The sequence below is a fragment of the Leguminivora glycinivorella genome, chromosome 2 (assembly GCF_023078275.1).
Source record: "Leguminivora glycinivorella isolate SPB_JAAS2020 chromosome 2, LegGlyc_1.1, whole genome shotgun sequence".
Lineage (NCBI taxonomy): Eukaryota > Metazoa > Arthropoda > Insecta > Lepidoptera > Tortricidae > Leguminivora > Leguminivora glycinivorella.
Window position 1 is genome coordinate 5,446,295 of NC_062972.1, and position 19,740 is coordinate 5,466,034.

Sequence of the window (19,740 nt, forward strand, 5' to 3'; positions counted from 1 at the left end):
CGAATAACATACATACAAATAAATAATAATAATACAGTCGAATTGAGAACCTCCTCCTGTTTTTGAAGTCGGTTAAAATACATTTTTCTAGACACGTTGACGGTCAACGGTATTTGCCTAGAATACATTATTCAAGAATGAATCATTCTACTATTTCTTAAAAATCTACTATAAAACAAGAGTATTTTTAGTATTGGTAACATTGCTTTGGTCACGTGATAAATTAGTCTGGTTTTGCAAACGGTGAGTGGAGTGCCTTGTCATCAGTCCTTAAAGTTTTTGGATGATTTTCTTTGGAATTCTTATTCAAAGTGAGTACTTTTTTAAAGAAAACCTTATAATAAGCATATTTTCGTTTTTAGTGGTGCTTTTGTGGTGTTGTGTGTCGTGTTTATGAATGACGAAATTGTACCTTGTTCCTTGACTAGTGATATGACGCCATTTTCTTCGTGAATGCCAATTATCCAAATTCTTTATTATTTTCTTTGTTTCGATCATGTATTGAGTATTTGTTGTGAGTTTGGTCAGTTGTGTTTAGATATATGTGCTAATTCGCTTAGTGTTACTTTGACCAAATACCTCAAAAGTAAAGCAGTTCACTCGAGTTGTATTTTTTTGCCAGATAGTTCCCTTGTGAAGAAGGCGCTGTCTCTTCCTTTCTTTTGTGATAATGGCTTATTGTACACATGTTGCTACTATTTTAGACGGATTCCGGACTGACAATAAACTATGACTTTGTTCAATGAATAAGCAAGTGGCATAAAGTTTCTACATGACATTTCCACTTTTTAAAATACCCAACTTCCTGGTAAAAAAACGTGCTGCACTCTAAACTGGTGCCTATTCACGAACTTTCCATTTGACCGTAAGGTCTGGGCTCGTTTTAGACTGGAAAAAATATTGGGTGTTGCAATAACATGTATTATTGAAAAACCATGATGAGTAATGCAATTAAGTTATAAATTTAGGTATCATATCAAGGTATATTTATTGGAAGTGATTGTGTTAAGTGGCTGAGGTTGGTTTAAAATTTCTTTGAATGTGGATTTTATCCAATAAGACATACACACATGTTTATGGCATTGATGACTCATTTTGTGGGTCAATAATAATAGTAATAAAAAAGTTAATACACTTTTATGTTGTGAGTGAATCTTCTTAAACTTAATTATTTGGAGGTTCATGATGTTCACTTCATTCCACATGTTGCATTAATACTTTTCTTGTGAAACAAGAAGATACAAAACAAAGCTATCGTTGTTGTTTTTTTTTTTTTTTTTTCTCTTTATTTTGGCACAAACAATCATTACAGAAGAGTTACATTGAGTTGTATTACATATGAAAATAGACAATACAGTGCCGAAATCGTTGTAGAATTATAAATACATATTTTTGTTGCAACGGACCTGAGTTGGCAACTTATCTAACTTAATGTATACGGATATTACGGATAAAAGAAAGAGAGGAAGGACGTCCTAGCGCTGACCTTTTTTTTCAACGTTGTTTAACAACCTATATAATAATATATGAGGAGTGTCTTTTCAAAAGACTTATTTTTATAAGTCAACAGAGGTTATTTTTATCTATGTCTTCATAGAAAAAGAAACCTTGTTGACTTATAGGAATAAGTCCGTTTGAAAAGACACTCCTCATACTGTCATACAGGTACTGCATTTACCAGTACTTTTATATTTCTTAAGGCCTCTAAGGTGTAAAGTCATCAATTAAACAGCATTTAAAGGTTTCACCCAGAATACATCAAGTTGAAATTTAGGATTACACAATGACATTATCACAGAACTTAATTTAGATAGAAGAAACAAATTCATATATTTGTATAGGGGCCGAGCGTGTCAAATTATGTACTGAAGTTGATTCTTGCCTGTAATTTTAAATATGTCTCAGGCTCTTGATTGTTCATAATTTTTGTGTTGTTGCAATTGAATATCACGTAACGAGGCATTTTTTATGTTTTGGTTGACTTCAACTTACATGATGAATGGTGTAACAGTGCTTTGGTGCCCATTTTTAAGAATAAGGGTGATGTACAGGATTGCAACAACTACCGGGGAATAAAGCTCATGTCACATAGTATGAAGATATGGGAAAGAGTGGTAGCGAGACGAATAAGAGAAGAGAGTGAAATAACACAGAACCAATTTGGGTTTATGCCGGGCCGGGGAACCACGGACGCCATATTTGCACTTCGCCAACTATGCGAGAAATACAGAAAAGCAAAAAAGAACTTGCACATGGTGTTCGTGGATCTGGAAAAGGCATACGATAGAGTTCCTCGTAAGGTTCTGTGGTGGTGTATGAGAGAGAAGGGAGTGCCAGAGAAGTATGTGCGGCTTGTTCAGGCGATGTATGATAGAGCTAGTACTCACGTCAGGTCTGAAGCTGGAGTCACCGACAAGTTCAATGTGGCGGTAGGTCTACACCAGGGGTCGGCTTTAAGTCCTTATTTGTTCCTCCTGGTTATGGATGCTCTGACATCGGACATACAGGAGGAAGCACCCTGGTGTATGCTGTTCGCCGATGACATTGTTCTTGTTGGGGAAAATGCACTTGAGGTCCAGAGCAGACTGGGAAAATGGCAAGAAAGACTGGAAAGTGTGGGACTGAAAATCAGTAGAACCAAAACTGAACATATGTTCTGCGATTTCGGTGGTCTATCCAGTTTTTCCCCTATTGCCTTAGATGGTGTATACCTACCAGTCTGCTCCGACTTCCGCTACCTTGGGTCATTATTCCAAAATGACGGAAGCATCGACCGTGACGTGAAAAATAGAATAAATGCGGGATGGATGAAATGGCGACAGGTCTCAGGGACAACATGCGATCGACGGATGCCCCTTAAACTTAAGGGGAAAATCTACAAGACGATTGTGAGGCCTGTTGTATTGTATGGATCTGAATGCTGGGCGACAAAGGTGGAGGATGAAAGGAGAGTGCACGTAGCGGAAATGAGAATGTTGAGATGGATGTGTGGAGTGACCAGAATGGATCGGATCAGGAATGAGTATATTAGGGGAAGTTTGAAAGTTGCGCCTATAACGGAAAAGATGAGGAGTGGCAGGTTGGCGTGGTTCGGTCATGTAATGAGGAGGGATGAATGTCATATAGGCAAAAGAATGTTGGAGATGAAGGTTGATGGATGGAGAGGGAGGGGTAAACCCAAACAACGCTGGATGGATTGTGTGAAAGAGGATATGAGGAAGAAAGATGTGAGTGTTGAGATGACGAAAGATAGAGGAGAATGGAAGAGGAAGACGTGTTGTACCGACCCCACATAACGTGGGATAAGGGTAGGAGGAAGAAGAGAAGGTTGACTTCAACTTACAAAAATTGACGCCCGAAAGCTGCAAGCTGCGAGTAAAGACGGACAACTCAGTGGATTTCACTGAGTTCATTTGACACGCTAAGTAGATACGTTTGCTTGATCTATGGTATATATGACATCTGTGGACATTATCATAATCAAACATTTTTAGGTGGATATTTTGCAACTTACAAGCTGCAGAACCTTGGATATTTACCAATTAATTGAAGGAGATTTTGAAGAGTTTCTTAGATTGGAGGTAATGTAATGTCTGAAGGACATGAAAAATTGTGGCCCTGAACCACTTTTTAAAGTTACTTGACAGGTAGTGCTGACATTGAAATCAGTTATTCAAATATACATGATCCACCCATTAGTACATGTAGTTTCCGCTAGAAATCAGTAAGTTCTACATTAAATAGATAAAAGTCCATGCAACTCTTACAGGAAAAATGTGCCACCACACAAAAGCTGTCAAAACACTTGACGAAATGCCATTTAGTCTCCCATAACTCAAAAACTTGTAAATTAATTTTCACATCCGTGAGATTCAAAAATCGGCCCCCAGGATGAAAAGCTTGTATGGGACCAAAAAAAAATTCCAGCTAGAAAAGTCACAAATAGCAAAAAACTTTTCCCATACTTTCTTCTTATATATGGCATTATTTGATTTAAAAAATAATGTACCTAAGTCCTCACATCAAAAATTCAAAATATAATTCAGAGTCTGCACAATCTGAATTTGGATTGGAAAAATATAAAGAAATCATTTTGATGTGTGTCGTCCAATATTGTTAAATCATGCTTATAATGACCCAAAATACTGTTTAAGAAAATGGTTTATCTATTTTGGCTTGTGTCGTGTGTGTTACCCTATTTAATAATGATTCTGCTGCTACTCCACCTATACAATATACTCGGTTTGACCCAAATCATCTTTAATTTGCGTCACTATATGTGAAGTGAAACATGGTTACGTATATCCAATCTAATTATATTTCTGTACATCAATAACGCGGAACCAATCCATTTGTACGAATAACACCAGAAATAACGTATAAATCTCTCCAAAGCCGAATTGATGGAAAATGCTAATGTTCGCACATTTTAATTTTGCAAACTTTCTTTACTGCCGTGTAGTCGTGATCACGACTTAGCACGTAACTCGAGCAATATGTTTATAATTAGTGTGAGCAAATAACTTGGTACTTATGTGTCCAAGCTAATTTTATTCAACTTACATCTTTTATCTTAGAAAAAACACAAACAGACAGAATCACACCATAAAGGGTTCCTTTTGCACCTTTTGGGCGCGGAACCCTAAAAATGAAAAAATGAAACCTTTTTAGTCGATATTGAGTCAATAAGTAAGTTTAATAAAAATAATAAATAATTAAGTACACATTATAGCCATTATAGGACATCCTTACACAGATAGACTGAGTCCCACGGTAAGCTCAAGAAGACTTGTGTTGTGGGAACCCAGACAACGTTATGTATAATATATACAAATACTTATAAGAAAACATCCATGACACAGGAACAAATATCTGTGCTCATCATACAAATAAATACCCTTACCGAGATTCGAACGTAGACCCTATATTGACAGATTTCGATAGGTAAATTACATTTACATATGAACATCAGAATGACTGACCAAAGTAGCAGATCGATGTTGAGTACCAGCATTTCTATATTTGCTACTATTTACCTATATTGACATATTTGCTACTAAGTTATAAAAAAGATTTTCCAAAAATAATGTGGGCAGTCATTCTGACGTCAGGATGACTGCCCAAACTGAGTATGTCGGGGTTGGACCCCCTAATTTGCAACAATGTATATACTATGATTTACTACCTATTTGCTACCTACACATATATTTTTTTCAGATTTTTTAGGTAAAAAATAACGATTTTATGAGCAAAGTATTATTTTTAGAGATTTCTTCCATAAAGTGGGCAGTCATTCTGACGTCAGGATGACTGCCCAAACTGAGTATGTCGAGGTTGGACCCCCTAATTTGCAACAATGTATGTACTATGATTTACTACCTATTTGCTACCTGCACATATAATTTTTTCGGATTTTTTAGGCCAAGATTAACGATTTTATAAGCAAAATAGTTTTTTTTGTAGAAATATGTTTCATAAAGTGGGCAGTCGTTCATACTTCAAGTTGGGCCCCCTAATTTGCAACATTCTATGTCCTATGATTTACTACCTTTGCTACCTACATATAATATCTATATATTTTCATATTATTTTTTTATAAATAAAATCTGAAACATACATAATATTATGTAGGTAGGCAAATGGGGCCTTGGGGCCTATATTTATTTAATTTTATATCTGAAAACATACATATATTATGTAAGTAGGCAAATGGGTAGTACATCATAGGACATAGAATGTTGCAAATTAGGGGGTCCAACTTGAAGTATGAATGACTACCCACTTTATGAAACACATTTCTACAAAAAAACTATTTTGCTTATAAAATCGTTAATCTTGGCCTAAAAAATCCGAAAAAATATATGTGCAGGTAGCAAATAGGTAGTAAATCATAGTACATATATTGTTGCAAATTAGGGGGTCCAACCTCGACATACTCAGTTTGGGCAGTCATCCTGACGTCAGAATGACTGCCCACTTTATGGAAGAAATCTCTAAAAATAATACTTTGCTCATAAAATCGTTATTTTTTACCTAAAAAATCTGAAAAAAATATATGTGTAGGTAGCAAATAGGTAGTAAATCATAGTATATACATTGAAATTGAGGGGGTCCAACCCCGACATACTCAGTTTGGGCAGTCATCCTGACGTCACAATGACTGCCCACATTATTTTTGGAAAATCTTTTTTTAAACTTAGGTAGCAAATATGTCAATATAGGTAGTAAATAGTAGCAAATAGGTAGTAAATGCTGATGGTACTCCAACATCGATCTGCCACTTTGGTCAGTCATTCTGATGCACACGATTTTAGTTCCATCGCGTAAACACCAGAGGCGTAGCATTCGCCTATAGTTCTTTCTCCGTTTATTGATAAACTTAGAAAAGGATAGAAGCAGCTTCTTTGGCGTGAAGTTAGGCACAATATATTGTAAACAAACGTAAGCTCACTTACTTTTTGAGTAAAGTAATACGGCTCTCACTTGGGCAGCCCATGGTAACGGTACTGCATGCACTTTCGTCCAGAGCAGTGACATTTGGTTCAGTGGAATTGCTGATGATGGTCAGAACCGAACTCCTCAAATCTGAACGGCACGCTTATAGTGACTTTGGTATTTTTATAAGAACAGCATGCACTTTCGTCCAGAACAGTGACATTTGGTGCAGTGGAACTGCTGATGATGGCCAGAACCAAACTCCTCAAATCTGAACGGCACGCTTATAGTGACTTTGCTATTTTTATAAGAACAGCATGCGCTTACGTCTAGAACAGTGACATTTGGTACAGTGGAACTGCTGATGATGGTCAGAACCGAACTCCTCAAATCTGAACGGCACGCTTATAGTGACTTTGGTATTTTTATAAGAACAGCATGCACTTACGTCCAGAACAGTGACATTTGGTGCAGTGGAACTGCTGATGATAGTCAGAACCGTACTCCTCAAATCTGAACGGCACACTCATAGTGACTTTGGTATTTTTGTAAGAAAAGCATGCATTTAAGTTCAGAACAGTGACATTTATTTAGTTATGTTTGTTAAGCATATTGAGTTTTCAAGTCAAAGTTTGTCAAGCTTCGATTTCTTATAATATAATCGGATTCATGAGGAATTGAGGAAACTCCTCAAACCTTAACGTTATACGTATATTCATTTGTGTTGCCATCTAATAATTAAAGCATTAAAAGCAGTTTTAAAAAATACTTAAACATTTCTACATAATCCAACATTCGCAAGTAGCTTTCACCAGAACCCGAAAGGCGACGGTTTTTTTTTCTTAAAAATTATTTGCGTTGTAGTTTTCTCGCTACAGTGAGGGGAAAAGTTTTGTGTTACACTCGGGTGCAAATGTATTTTACTTCTCGTGTGTTAAAAAACTCGCAAGTTCAGGATTCTATTCTCGAACCACTTCGCTTCGCTCGTGGTTCAACTATAGAATCCTTTCACTTGCTCGTTTTTCAATTCCACACTCGGCGTTAAAATACAACTTTGCCCCCTTGTATAACAAATAACTATTAAGAGCGTTATAACATTTCGGCGTCGGGCGAAATTAGGTATTTTACCCGCCGCGCGAGCCCAATATGCCGACCCTTTCTAGCACGTCTTATCACTCGCTCGCACTAAAGTAAAATTCATAATCCTACGGACTAAATTGACAAATGACTGACAGGTAAAATGATACCAGGAACAGCAAAATTAAAATAGGGAAGGGTATATGTCGATAACAATATATCGACAAGTTGTAAAGTACATACAACAGACAAGTTTAAATATATGAGTTTCAAATAAGAGGTACACATTTTGGTTTGTTCTATGTATCTTCGAGGTAGTGGATGAATACCATGCATTTTTACCCACTAGTTTTAAAACATAAAAAGGTTTCCGAGCCTGTAGGTAAAAAATAAAATACCATGTCCGACGATAATAAATTATCTGTCACGCTATGGCAAGTATATCATAAATATCTATATAATTTTCGAATAATATTATTGCTGTCTACTACTACTATTAATTAGCGGTCTACAGACCTTTTGATCTGTCGAAATCACAGAAAAAGTTGGTATATTGATTAGCCGATCAAATTGCCAATTTCATTGTCCCGTCTGGGTGCACCTTATATCTACGATGTAATAATAATTTTAATATCGATAAGAACGACACTGGCCAAACTGTGGCAACATTCCTTCACACTTACTTGTCAATTTGGTCCGTAGGTTTATGGATTTTACTTTACAATAATGGACAAAACAATCTTGATCCTTTCTATGGAATTTTGATAACAACCACAATCTACTATCTCGATATAAACTTTTGATTTCTAATAAACATTATTTTGTACGAAAATACTAGAATGTAGCGCAAAATAATATCAATTATGTTAAAATTTATTTAAAAAATTAATTATAAAAGTAGATCCCATCCCAAATATTTGCTTTTGTTATATGAAAATTACTGTAATGCTGTATTATGATTACCTCTGTAATCCATTCCTTTGGAATCGGTATAATATAGATTCCTGTAATATGGATTCCTCGGTAATCAAGTACTTAAGTAATCTGAATTCCACTTTACTTCGATTCCAGGCTTATTACTTTACTTCTTTATGTCACTCAAATTGTTTTTGGTTTACATGTCATTCTAGCATTTTCACTTTCACATTTCAAGTGCATATACCACGAGTATAGGTTTTCGGGTGTGCTGATTTAAAAATTAATGACCGATTTGGAATCTGACATTGCTGACTGTCACTTTGACACAAAAGTCGTCATGGGTGTCGTAAAATAGGTTTTAGGGGTGCTGATTCCAAAATTAATGACCAATGTGAAATCTGACATTGCTGACTGTCACTTTGACACAAAAGTCGTCATGGGTGTCGTCAAATAGGTTTGCGGGGGTGCTGATTCCAAAATTAATGAACAATGTGGAATCTGACATTGCTGACTGTCACTTTGACACAAAAGTCGTCATGGGTGTCGTAAAATTGGTTTTAGGGGTGCTGATTCCAAAATTAATGACCAATATGGAATCTAACATTGCCGACTGCCACTTTGACACAAAAGTCATCATGGGTGTCGTAAAGTAGGTTTTAGGGAGTGCTGATTCCAAAAATAATGACCAATGTGGAATCTAACATTGCTGACTGTCACTTTGACACAAAAGTCGTCATGGGTGTCGTCAAATAGGTTTTCGGAGGTGCTGATTTGAAAATTAATGACCGATTTGGAATCTTGACATTGCTGACTGTCACTTTGACACAAAAGTCGTCATAGGTGTCGTCAAAAAGGTTTCCGGGGGTGCTGATTCCAAAATTAATAACTATTTTGGAATCTCACAGTGCTAATTGTCATTTTGACACAAAAGGAATCATGGGTGTAGTCAAATAGTTTTAGGGGGTACTGATTCCAAAATTAATGAAATGATTTAAAAAGTCATGACCGATTTGGAACCTGACATTGCACAGTACCCCTGGAAACCTATTTGACAACACCCATAACGACTTTTATGTCAAAGTGACAGTCAGCAATATCAGATTCCAAATTGATCATTAATATTGAGATCAGTACCCATGAAAACCTATTTTACGACACCCATGACAACTTTTGTGTCAAAGTGACAGTCAGCAATGTCAGATTCCACATTGGTCATTAATTTTGGAATCAGCACCCCTAAAACCTATTTTACGACACCCATGACGACTTTTGTGTCAAAGTGACAGTCAGCAATGTCAGATTCCAAATTGGTCATTAATTTTGGAATCAGCACCCCTAAAACCTATTTTACGACACCCATGACGACTTTTGTGTCAGAGTGACAGTCAGCAGCGTCAGATTGAACATTGGTCATTAATTTTGGAATCAGCACCCCCTAAAACCTATTTTACGACACCCATGACGACTTTTGTGTCAAAGTGACAGTCAGCAATGTCAGATTGAACATTGGTCATTAATTTTGGAATCAGCACCCCTAAAACCTATTTTACGACACCCATGACGACTTTTGTGTCAAAGTGACAGTCAGCAATGTCAGATTCCACATTGGTCATTAATTTTGGAATCAGCACCCCCTAAAACCTATTTTACGACACCCATGATGACTTTTGTGTCAAAGTGACAGTCAGCAATGTCAGATTCCACATTGGTCATTAATTTTGGAATCAGCACCCCTAAAACCTATTTTACGACACCCATGATGACTTTTGTGTCAAAGTGACAGTCAGCAATCTGAGGTACTACATATTTGTAATCTGAAAGTAATCAAGTCAATAATTTCAGTTATTTTGAATCGACTATGATTCCGAATTATTGGTAATAGTAATTATTGTATAGATGATTAGTGATTCCTTTACATGTAATGGTAATTTACCGTTTCACTTGATTACATTACAAGTAATCTGACACCCAGTAGTGGATTACAAAGTAAAATCAAGTAATCGTGTAATCCGGAATCGATTACGATTTCCCCATCTCTGGGTTTAGTTCAGGGATGTAACGGATGTGATTTTAACGGAACCGGAAGCGGAAGCAGAAGTTTTGAATATAGTTTAACGGAAGCAGAAGCGGAACCAGAAGCGGAAGTTATAGATGTAAAAACGAAAAAAAAACCGGCCAAGAGCGTGTCGGGCCACGCTCAGTGTAGGGTTCCGTAGTTTTCAGTATTTTTCTCAAAAACTACTGAACCTATCAAGTTCAAAACAATTTTCCTAGAAAGTATTTATAAAGTTCTACTTTTGTGATTTTTTTCATATTTTTTAAACATATGGTTCAAAAGTTAGAGGGGGGGGACGCACTTTTTTTTCCTTTAGGAGCGATTATTTCCGAAAATATTAATATTATCAAAAAACGATCTTAGAAAACCCATATTCATTTTTAAATACCTATCCAACAATATATCACACGTTGGGGTTGAAATGAAAAAAAATATCAGCCCCCACTTTACATGTAGGGGAGGTACCCTAATAAAACATTTTTTTCCATTTTTTATTTTTGCACTTTGTCGGCGTGATTGATATACATATTGGTACCAAATTTCAGCTTTCTAGTGCTAACGGTTTCTGAGATTATCCGCGGACGGACGGACGGACGGACAGACAGACATGGCGAAACTATAAGGGTTCCTAGTTGACTACGGAAGCCTAAAAATACCACATAGGTATAACATAAACCAAAACTAATTAAATTACCTAGAACTTTTAGGTGTTTACTGTTCAGCCTGTAATCAGCAGTTTGTAATCAGCCTTTAGGCCCACTTAGGTTTTAAAAACGAAAAGAAAAGTTACCTGATATTCTATCTTAAGTATATCATTCATTACAATCGAAAAATTTAAATCACCTTGAACTTTAAGATGTTTAGTTGTTTATGTATGTACTCACTAAAAATCACATAAGACCTTTTAAACCTTTTTTCTACTCCCGTGTTGTTATTCGTCATTTACCGTGTCGTGCATAGATCGTTAAAACCCTACATAAAAGATGCCCGCCCCCGCCCGGCGCCCCGCGCACCCACGCATACGATATAGCTCTTAAAGCATTGTGAGGATCAGGGACCGGAAAACCCCTTTTTAGGCTTAACTTCATCAATTTGCTTACCCAATCAATGTTCTTACTAAATAAAACGGTAAGCTTTTTTAAAGGTAACCTTTTAAAACGGTAAGCTTATTGAATCTGTTACTTTGAGGTTACCATAACTACTAACTAAGTTAACTCCGAAACCCTATCGCGATAGGGTTTTTAAAACCTGTTTTCATTGAGTTATGGTAAGCTTTATCCGTTCCTTGTTGTCTTTCTACATTGAAACTGGTTTGCTATAGATAGAGCTTGTCTCAGACGCATGCACTCGAATTTGCGTAGTTATTACCATTTGACATGTACGTCATTTAGTTTATGTATTTGATAGTACAATTATTGACCTACTCGTACTCATCAGTATATTATAAGGGAATAAAATGAAGTAGGTTTTTTTTTATTTTTTTATTTTATTTTATTTTATTTCTTAAGAAACAAACAGTCTCATATTATGACAATTATTACAGTGTAAATTACTAATATTGTAGACTTACAGTTTCCTTAATTTAACTATCTTAACCTAAACATTATCAGTTAAAAGTGTTATAACATTCAATATATTGTTTACTGGTGTTTGAGTGGTATCGGTATACATCGCTAAGTAATACAAGTGAAAATATCTATATATTACAAATAGTGTGCTTGTTGAATACATTGTAAAGATAATCGTTTGAAGCTACCCAGTGTTTCGTGAAAAATATCTAACTCTTGGAATTTTTCATCATAAAGCCTGCATGCTCTCCTAATGAAACCGTTTTTAGAATAAGAAGTACGACTACGAGATATATGAAAGAGGGGTTTTTTCCTACACGCTCGCTCACAACGCCGGGGTACTCGAAAACAAAGTGTCTGCAATAACGAGGGGCATCAATGATGTTGTTAATAATTTTGTAGAGGATCAAAACATTAATACGATCTCGACGAGAACTTAATAAAGTGGAATTTTGACTTTTTAAGGAAGTTGTATAATCAATGTATTTGTGATTAACGCGAAACTCAACCGCTTTCACAAATTTTCTTTGCACCTTCTCAATTTTGTCGCTGTGTATTTTATAAAGAGGATCCCAAACGGCGCTGGCAAATTCTAACCTGCTACGGACATAGCTATTAAATAAAACTTTATAGGTAGAGAGTTTACTAAATGGTTTTCCTATTCGAAGTATAAAACCCAACAGCTTAAAAGATTTAGATACTATGCTATCTATGTGAGGAACAAAGGTAAGTTTAGAGTCCATAATTACACCGAGGTCACGAATCTGGTTAACACGAGTTAACTCTTTATTGCAAAATATTGTTTTTACAGCAAGCAAGGTTTTGTACCTACTTTTAGGGTTCAGTAGTCAACTAGGAACCCTTATAGTTTCGCCATGTCTGTCTGTCCGTCCGTCCGTCCGTCCGTCCGTCCGCGGATAATCTCAGTAACCGTTAGCACTAGACAGCTGAAATTTGGTACCAATATGTATATTAATCACGCCAACAAAGTTCAAAAATAAAAAATGGAAAAAAATGTTTTATTGGGGTACCCCCTACATGTAAAGTGGGGGCTGAATTTTTTTTATTCCAACCCCAACGTATGATATATTTTTAGATAGGTATTTAAAAATGAATAAGGGTTTACTAAGATCGTTTTTTGATAATATTAATATTTTTGGAAATAATCGCTCCTAAAGGAAAAAAAATGCTTCCCCCCCTCTAACTTTTGAACCATATGTTTAAAAAATATGAAAAAAATCACAAATGTAGAACTTTATAAAAACTTTCTAGGAAAATTGTTTTGAACTTGATAGGTTCAGTAGTTTTTGAGAAAAATACGGAAAACTACGGAACCCTACACTGAGCGTGGCCCGACACGCTCTTGGCCGGTTTTTTACTTTTAATTTTTATTTACTTTGAACTTCACTATCAGTCTCATAAAAATAACTATAACAATGCATGTGCTCAAAAAGTGCATTTACAATGCATGTGCTCGAAAAGTACGTTTTTTACGAAGCAAAATCGTGCAGCAAGTAGTAGGTATTTTTAAAGTAGTACTTTTCCATACTAGTTCTTTTTACTTTAAATTTTGAACTTCACTATCACTCCCATAAAAATAGCTATAACAATGTATGTGCTCGAAAAGTGCGTTTTCTATAAAACAAAATCATGCGGAAAGTAGTACTTTTCCGCACTAGTGGTTTTTACATTCCAATTTTATTTAAATTTTGAAGGCCACCATCCGTCCCAGAAAAATCGTTCGGAAAGTTGTACATTTTCGCACTAGGGTTTTTTACTTTTTTTTTTTTTTAATTATGAACTTCGCTATCAGTCCCGTAAAAATAGCTATTATAATGTATGTGCTCGGAAAGTGCGATTTATATGTAGCAACATTGTGCGGAAAGTAGTACTTTTCCGCACTAGCGCTTTTTACTTTTCATATGTTTTTAAATTTTGAACTTCACTATACGTCCCAGAAAAATCGTGTGGAAAGTAGTACTTTTTCAAACTAGTGCTTTTTACTTTAATTTTTTTTTTATTATGAACTTCGCTATGAGTCTCATAAAAATAGCTATTATAATGTATGTGTGCTCGAGAAGTGCGTTTCCTATGAAACAAAATCGTGCGGAAAGTAATACTTTTCCACACTAGTGCTTTTTATTTTTCTTTTTCTTACATTTTGAACTTCACTATCCGTCCCCGGAAAATCGTGCGGAAAGTAGTACTTTTCCGCACTAGTGTTTTTTACTTTTAATTTTGAACTTCACTATCAGTCCCATAAAAATAGCTATTACAAAAGTGCGTTTTCTATAAAGTAAGATCGTGCGGAAAGTAGAGTACTTTTCGGCACTGGTACTTTTACTTTTAATTTTTAATTTTATTTAGGACTTCACTATCAGTCCCATAAAAATAGCTATTACAATGTATGTGCTCGAAAAGTGCGTATTCTATGAAGCAAAATTGTGCGGATAGTAGTACCTACTTTTCCGCACTAGTCACTAGTGCTTTTTACTTTTAATTTTTTTTTAAATTTTGAACTTCACTGTCTATCCCAGAAAAATCGTGCGGAAAGTAGTACTTTTCCGTACTAGTGCTTTTTACTTTTTTTTTAATTTGTTACTTCTCTATCAGTCCCATAAAAATAGCACTGTATGTGCTCGAATAGTGCGTTTTCTATGAAGCAAAATCGTGCGGAAAGTACTTTTCCGCACTAGTGCTTTTTACTTTTCATTTTTCTTTAAATTTTGAACTTCACTATAATATTAGTCCCATAAAAATAGCTATTAGAATGTATGTGTTCGAAAAGTGCGTTTTCTATGAAGCAAAATTGTGCGGAAAGAAGTAGGTACTTTTCCACAATATTCACTGGTGCTTTTAACATTTTTTTTATTTTGCTTTTAACTTTAACTTAACTAATGACTGGGACTGATAGTGAAGTTAAACTTAACTTTAACTTCACTATCAGTCCCATAAAAATCGTGTGGAAAGTAATACTTTTCCGCACTAGTGCTTTTTAATTTTAAATTTTTTTATTTTATTTTGAACTTTACTATTATAAGTCCCATAAAACCAATGTCTTTCAAATTCGAAAATTGTACTAACATAACTTTTAATTTTAATAATTACTAAAGTATTTTGTCTTATTATGTTTTTTTATTTACTCGCACAATGCAAAGTAAAGCATTGTTTGAAAACTTTAAAACATGTGCGCAAAGATGATTTCCGAAATTCCGACTCGTATCGGCTTATATGACACTCATCAGAAATCACCTACTTTCCGCACTTGTTGCATAAATAGCTATTTTGACATTTTTAACAAAGCCCAATTGAGAAGATGTTTTCAATTATCTAATCGTAAGATATCGATATAATTATTTGCTTTGTTCTTTCACAATATTTTTTTTAGTTAGTTCTTTACTAAAATTTGCTCTCGAGTATGAGCGTCTTTGCTGAGATGGTCCGACGGCCAAACAAAAGGTTGATCTTTAAAAAGCTAAAACTAGAATTGTTCGGAAACGCACAGGTAAAATAGATAAACAATAGAACGACCCGGCGCGCGCTACGAATGCATTCAATGCCAAAACACACTATGATAATTCAGGTCAGTTATGTTTTAAATTTTAGTGGAAGGTTTTAAAGTCCAATATTGTTTGAATCGACATAAAACTACGTTATTTGAATCGACATAAACTTGTTTAGAGACGATACGTATGAGCTTGTACTCGCTATGGTTATTCAATAATAAGTTGAATTTCAATGTGCGCAGAGATTAAAGTTGCTTAAACGGTTTAATAATTAAAATGATAGGGTAACCTTTAAGACTGGGTTTGGTTTTCGTTAGAGGTTATTTAAGTTAACTGTATCAGATAGGCTTACCCTATCAAACAGTCACCCTTACAAAAGGTTACCATTATGGTTGGGGTTTTTAAAACAACTTCTAAAATAAGCCTATGAAAAACCCCGGTTATGGTAAGCGGTTCCGGTCCCTGGTGAGGATGCCTTTAAAGGATATAGCGGGCCGCGGGGCGCCAGCCGGGGGCGGGCGGCGGCGCGGGGGAGTGCGAGCGACAGGGTGAGTGCAGGAACATTGCAGAGGACAAGTCAAAATACTTATAGGAAACAGTGCGAATTTCATGAAAGTTATTCTAGAAAACTATTCAAAAGTAAGTGCATGGTCGTAGAAAAAGTATTGTATGCAACGGTGTTTAACTGAGTCAAAAAATACTCGTGGCGTCTTAATAACAATTTTCGGCTTCGCCTCAAATTGTTACCCACGCCACTCGTCTTTTTTGACCTCCTTTGAACGCCAGTTGCATAAAATACTATATTATGCCGCAAAAGGTTTTAGAAACGAAAGCAAAACTTACTCTTTAGGTACTATAATACAATCCAAAACTAACCAGTAAAAGTTATATGTGTAATTGTTAGCACACAATTAAATTTATAAATTAAATGGAGTGATTCTAAAAGAAGTAAACTGTATTTAATAAACAAAAGCTTAACAGCTTTATCTCCCGGCAGCTTGCTTCTAAATAAGGGGATCGTAGATAAGCCCAGCACCACTGAATAGTTGTTCACTCGCTACAGAACTAGGTGGACAGGACAAATATTGGCGCGCAATGGAATAAAGCGATTGATGTTTAGTATCGCAGCACGTGGCAAGCGGAGAGATGAGAGATTGACAGGTATAGACCTGTTGGTCTTTGATGTACGCCGCTCATGTCCCACCGTCGCGCTAGGTTCCGACATCCGCTATAACTTCCGTTTGAAAAATAACAGAACCGGAACAGAAGCGGATGTGTAAAACAAAACGGAAGTTCCGCAGAAACGGAAGCAGAAGCAGAGCTCCGTTACATCCCTGGTTTAGTTATATGGTTCATTGGTACTGGTGACCACCATCTGGCTCCATCATCAGACCCTGAGTACCACCTCTTGTCAAAGGTCTTGTTGAGACGAACCCAACGAGCCTAAACACGAAGTCGTTTACTTACATGGTTCACTGGTACTGGTGACCACCTTCTGGCTCCATCATCAGATCCCGAGTACCATCTTGATGTGTCTTATCATCTTGACCGTATTGTAATTTTTACATATTTATCATCATAACGTTGTAATACTTTAACATTCAAACATAACAAAATATTACAAAAGCAAATATTTACGGATCTAGGATCAAATTCGTTGGTCGCTGTTTACACACACACAATGCGAGGATAGCCCGTGTATAAACAAGGCGTCCGACCCACACAACGATAAATATTCTCGACGTTTGCGATCAAAACTCGGAGAGCGAAGTGACATACGTCTCACCTATACGAGCTCCGGCGCGGCACTGAAATCGCAGGCGTCCGTCGCCGGTCAAATAGCGACAGGAAGGCTAGTTTTCAAAAAATTGGCAAAAAATCATTATATAATATTATAACGACAAATGGATAACAGCAATTTAAGCAGATTGTACAGATTATTTATATACTAAAATAACTTCGATAACATGTAGATTTTCGGAGAAATGATCACTTGTTTCAATGTATTTTCAAGACAAAATTGAGTTCGTTTTACTTTCAATTTCTCAATTTCAAAGGATTAAATGATAAATATTGTTTAATGGGCCTTAAGTACAAGATATTTGGAACTTAAATTTACCTCATTTATGAGAGTGAGCTTATCAAATTGTAGATAATAAGAGCTCCGAATTCTGTGCTTCACGCGGTTTTTCCTAAACGAGCATCAGGAAAACAATCATTACTAATTGAAAAAGCTTTTTTTTCCATATGTTTTTTAATTAACCGACAGTTAATAAGATGTTCTAACTGAAACAAGTACTTTCACTGTCTTTTAGTATGAGTAAAGTGTACAATTTTGTCGATAAATATTGTGCATTTTACAATATATCGCCTTTTTTTGTCATAGCGCTCTTAAACTATGAGCTATATGGCGCAACCGAATATTCGGCCGAATGTTCGGCTCGGTAACAGTTGAACCGAATGTTCGGCCGAATATTCGTATTCGGTGAAATCCGCATTCGGCCCATCTCTAATTGTATCTCTTTCATTCAGTCTCAAGAACACTAATGCGTGCGAACCGAACACGCTGCTGCACGGCGGTAAAATTGGGTTTTCGGTAAAATTAAGGTACCCTTTTTTAGTGATTTGAATTGAGGCTAATTAGGCTACTATTTAAATGATCGCCAAAAAAAGTTTTGCTGTTAAACATGAGCCAATCTATACCAGCTATATATTCACCTCCATAAATATTATATGAAAACATTACACCTTGTATGGCCTTTATAGCTAGTACAATAGGTATAAGTTTGGGTCGTTTAGGTAGGTGATCCTGGGTGTTATTTCAGTGTACAGTATCTGTACATTTTCTCACCTTAAGTCGTAGCAATAAGGTGAAAAAATGTACACATATTTATGAACTCGACTGTACATAGGACATGAAGTAACTTACTGCAGGATGTATAATGTATGACTTGCCCACAGGTGGTGTATCCATTCATTGTGATGCCGGTGGATGCTGACCTCAACTGCACAGACGTGGTGTCACCTGGCTGTGAGCTGAAGGGTCTGCGCACTTGGAAAGACATTTGTCTGGTACGGAATTCACTTTTTCAACATCAGGTACGTACGCGTCACCTCGCTGCTACAGCTGGACTTTCTGGTGAAGCGACTCTGGTGTCAATGAGTGGCAATACTGGCAACTCTGGCAAGGCCATATACGAGGAGAACTATGCCTAGCAGTGCATGACATCGGCTGATACTTATGACTTATGACGATTCAAGTGAACATAATCGGTTGCATCAAAATGTATGTAGCTGTTAAAACGTTCGCTGCGTTTTATTGTATGGAAAATTTCAGAGTACGATATATATATATATATATATATATATATATATATATATATATATATATATATATATATATATATATATATACACAAAATTTGAATGTGTGGAATTGTGGCTCATTCACAGTACACTGCTCTTGAGTGGCTTTGATCAGCCCACTATTTGTGGTTGGTGTAATTGGCTTTTAATCATTTACCTATACTCTCTATTCTAGGCTATAGGTACATATATAGTCAAGTTTCTGCGCAACCTTTTGAGTACCTTACTCAAAAATATAGCCCTATAGATCATATTTCGTCGACATAAAAAAGTTATGGGACATATTTTTGGGCAACTTGGGTGTACCTATATTTTTACACTTGGCTGTACATTAGTAAAATGTTGAGTCAGTGGCGCATTCGCGCAGAACCGCTTTGCTGGAAAGTCCAGCTTGGCCTTCATTATTCCACGCGTTGTTAATATCAGCATCATATAGATACATAATTACTTTTAAATCGGGACTTAATCGCGTATCACTACATGAGGAGTGTCTTTTCAAAAGGGCTTATTTCCACTTTGAACTTTTTTTGGGAAATCGAGAAAAACATAATTCCTCGGTATTGATTTTGAAATTAATATTTAATTTGTAAAATTGTAATATTGTAAGTTGACGTTAATGCTATGATTACATCATACGTAACATGTGTACCTAAATAAATATTTAATTACCATATGTTTTTGAGAATTAAGCACTTTTGATGCGAACTTTTGGGAATTAAGCTCTTTTGTTGTGGCCTTGTAGCGTAAATGTTATTATTTTAAAATATGTAGTTTTATTTTATTTTTGGATTTTGTATTAAGTTGATATTAATGT

General features: G+C 35.9%; 2 protein-coding genes across 3 annotated transcripts in view; both read left to right on the plus strand.

Moving 5' to 3' along the window:
* The first annotated feature begins 215 nt into the window (after positions 1–215).
* The window catches only part of LOC125234277 (AN1-type zinc finger protein 6), a 77,344-nt gene continuing 57,819 nt past the window's right edge, over positions 216–19,740 (plus strand). Inside the window, exons 1-2 of one of the 2 annotated variants that reach the window (XM_048140507.1) lie at positions 216–311; positions 18,522–18,659. The gene's annotated coding sequence lies outside the window, so the exon portion shown is untranslated. The remainder of the gene's footprint in view (positions 312–18,521; positions 18,660–19,740) is intronic. The other variant, XM_048140511.1, reaches the window with a different exon arrangement.
* On the plus strand, positions 2,253–18,776 carry LOC125235224. The gene is made up of 2 exons (XM_048141713.1): positions 2,253–2,429; positions 18,522–18,776. Exons 1-2 carry the CDS (start codon positions 2,253–2,255, stop codon positions 18,774–18,776), a joined length of 432 nt encoding a protein of 143 aa, XP_047997670.1.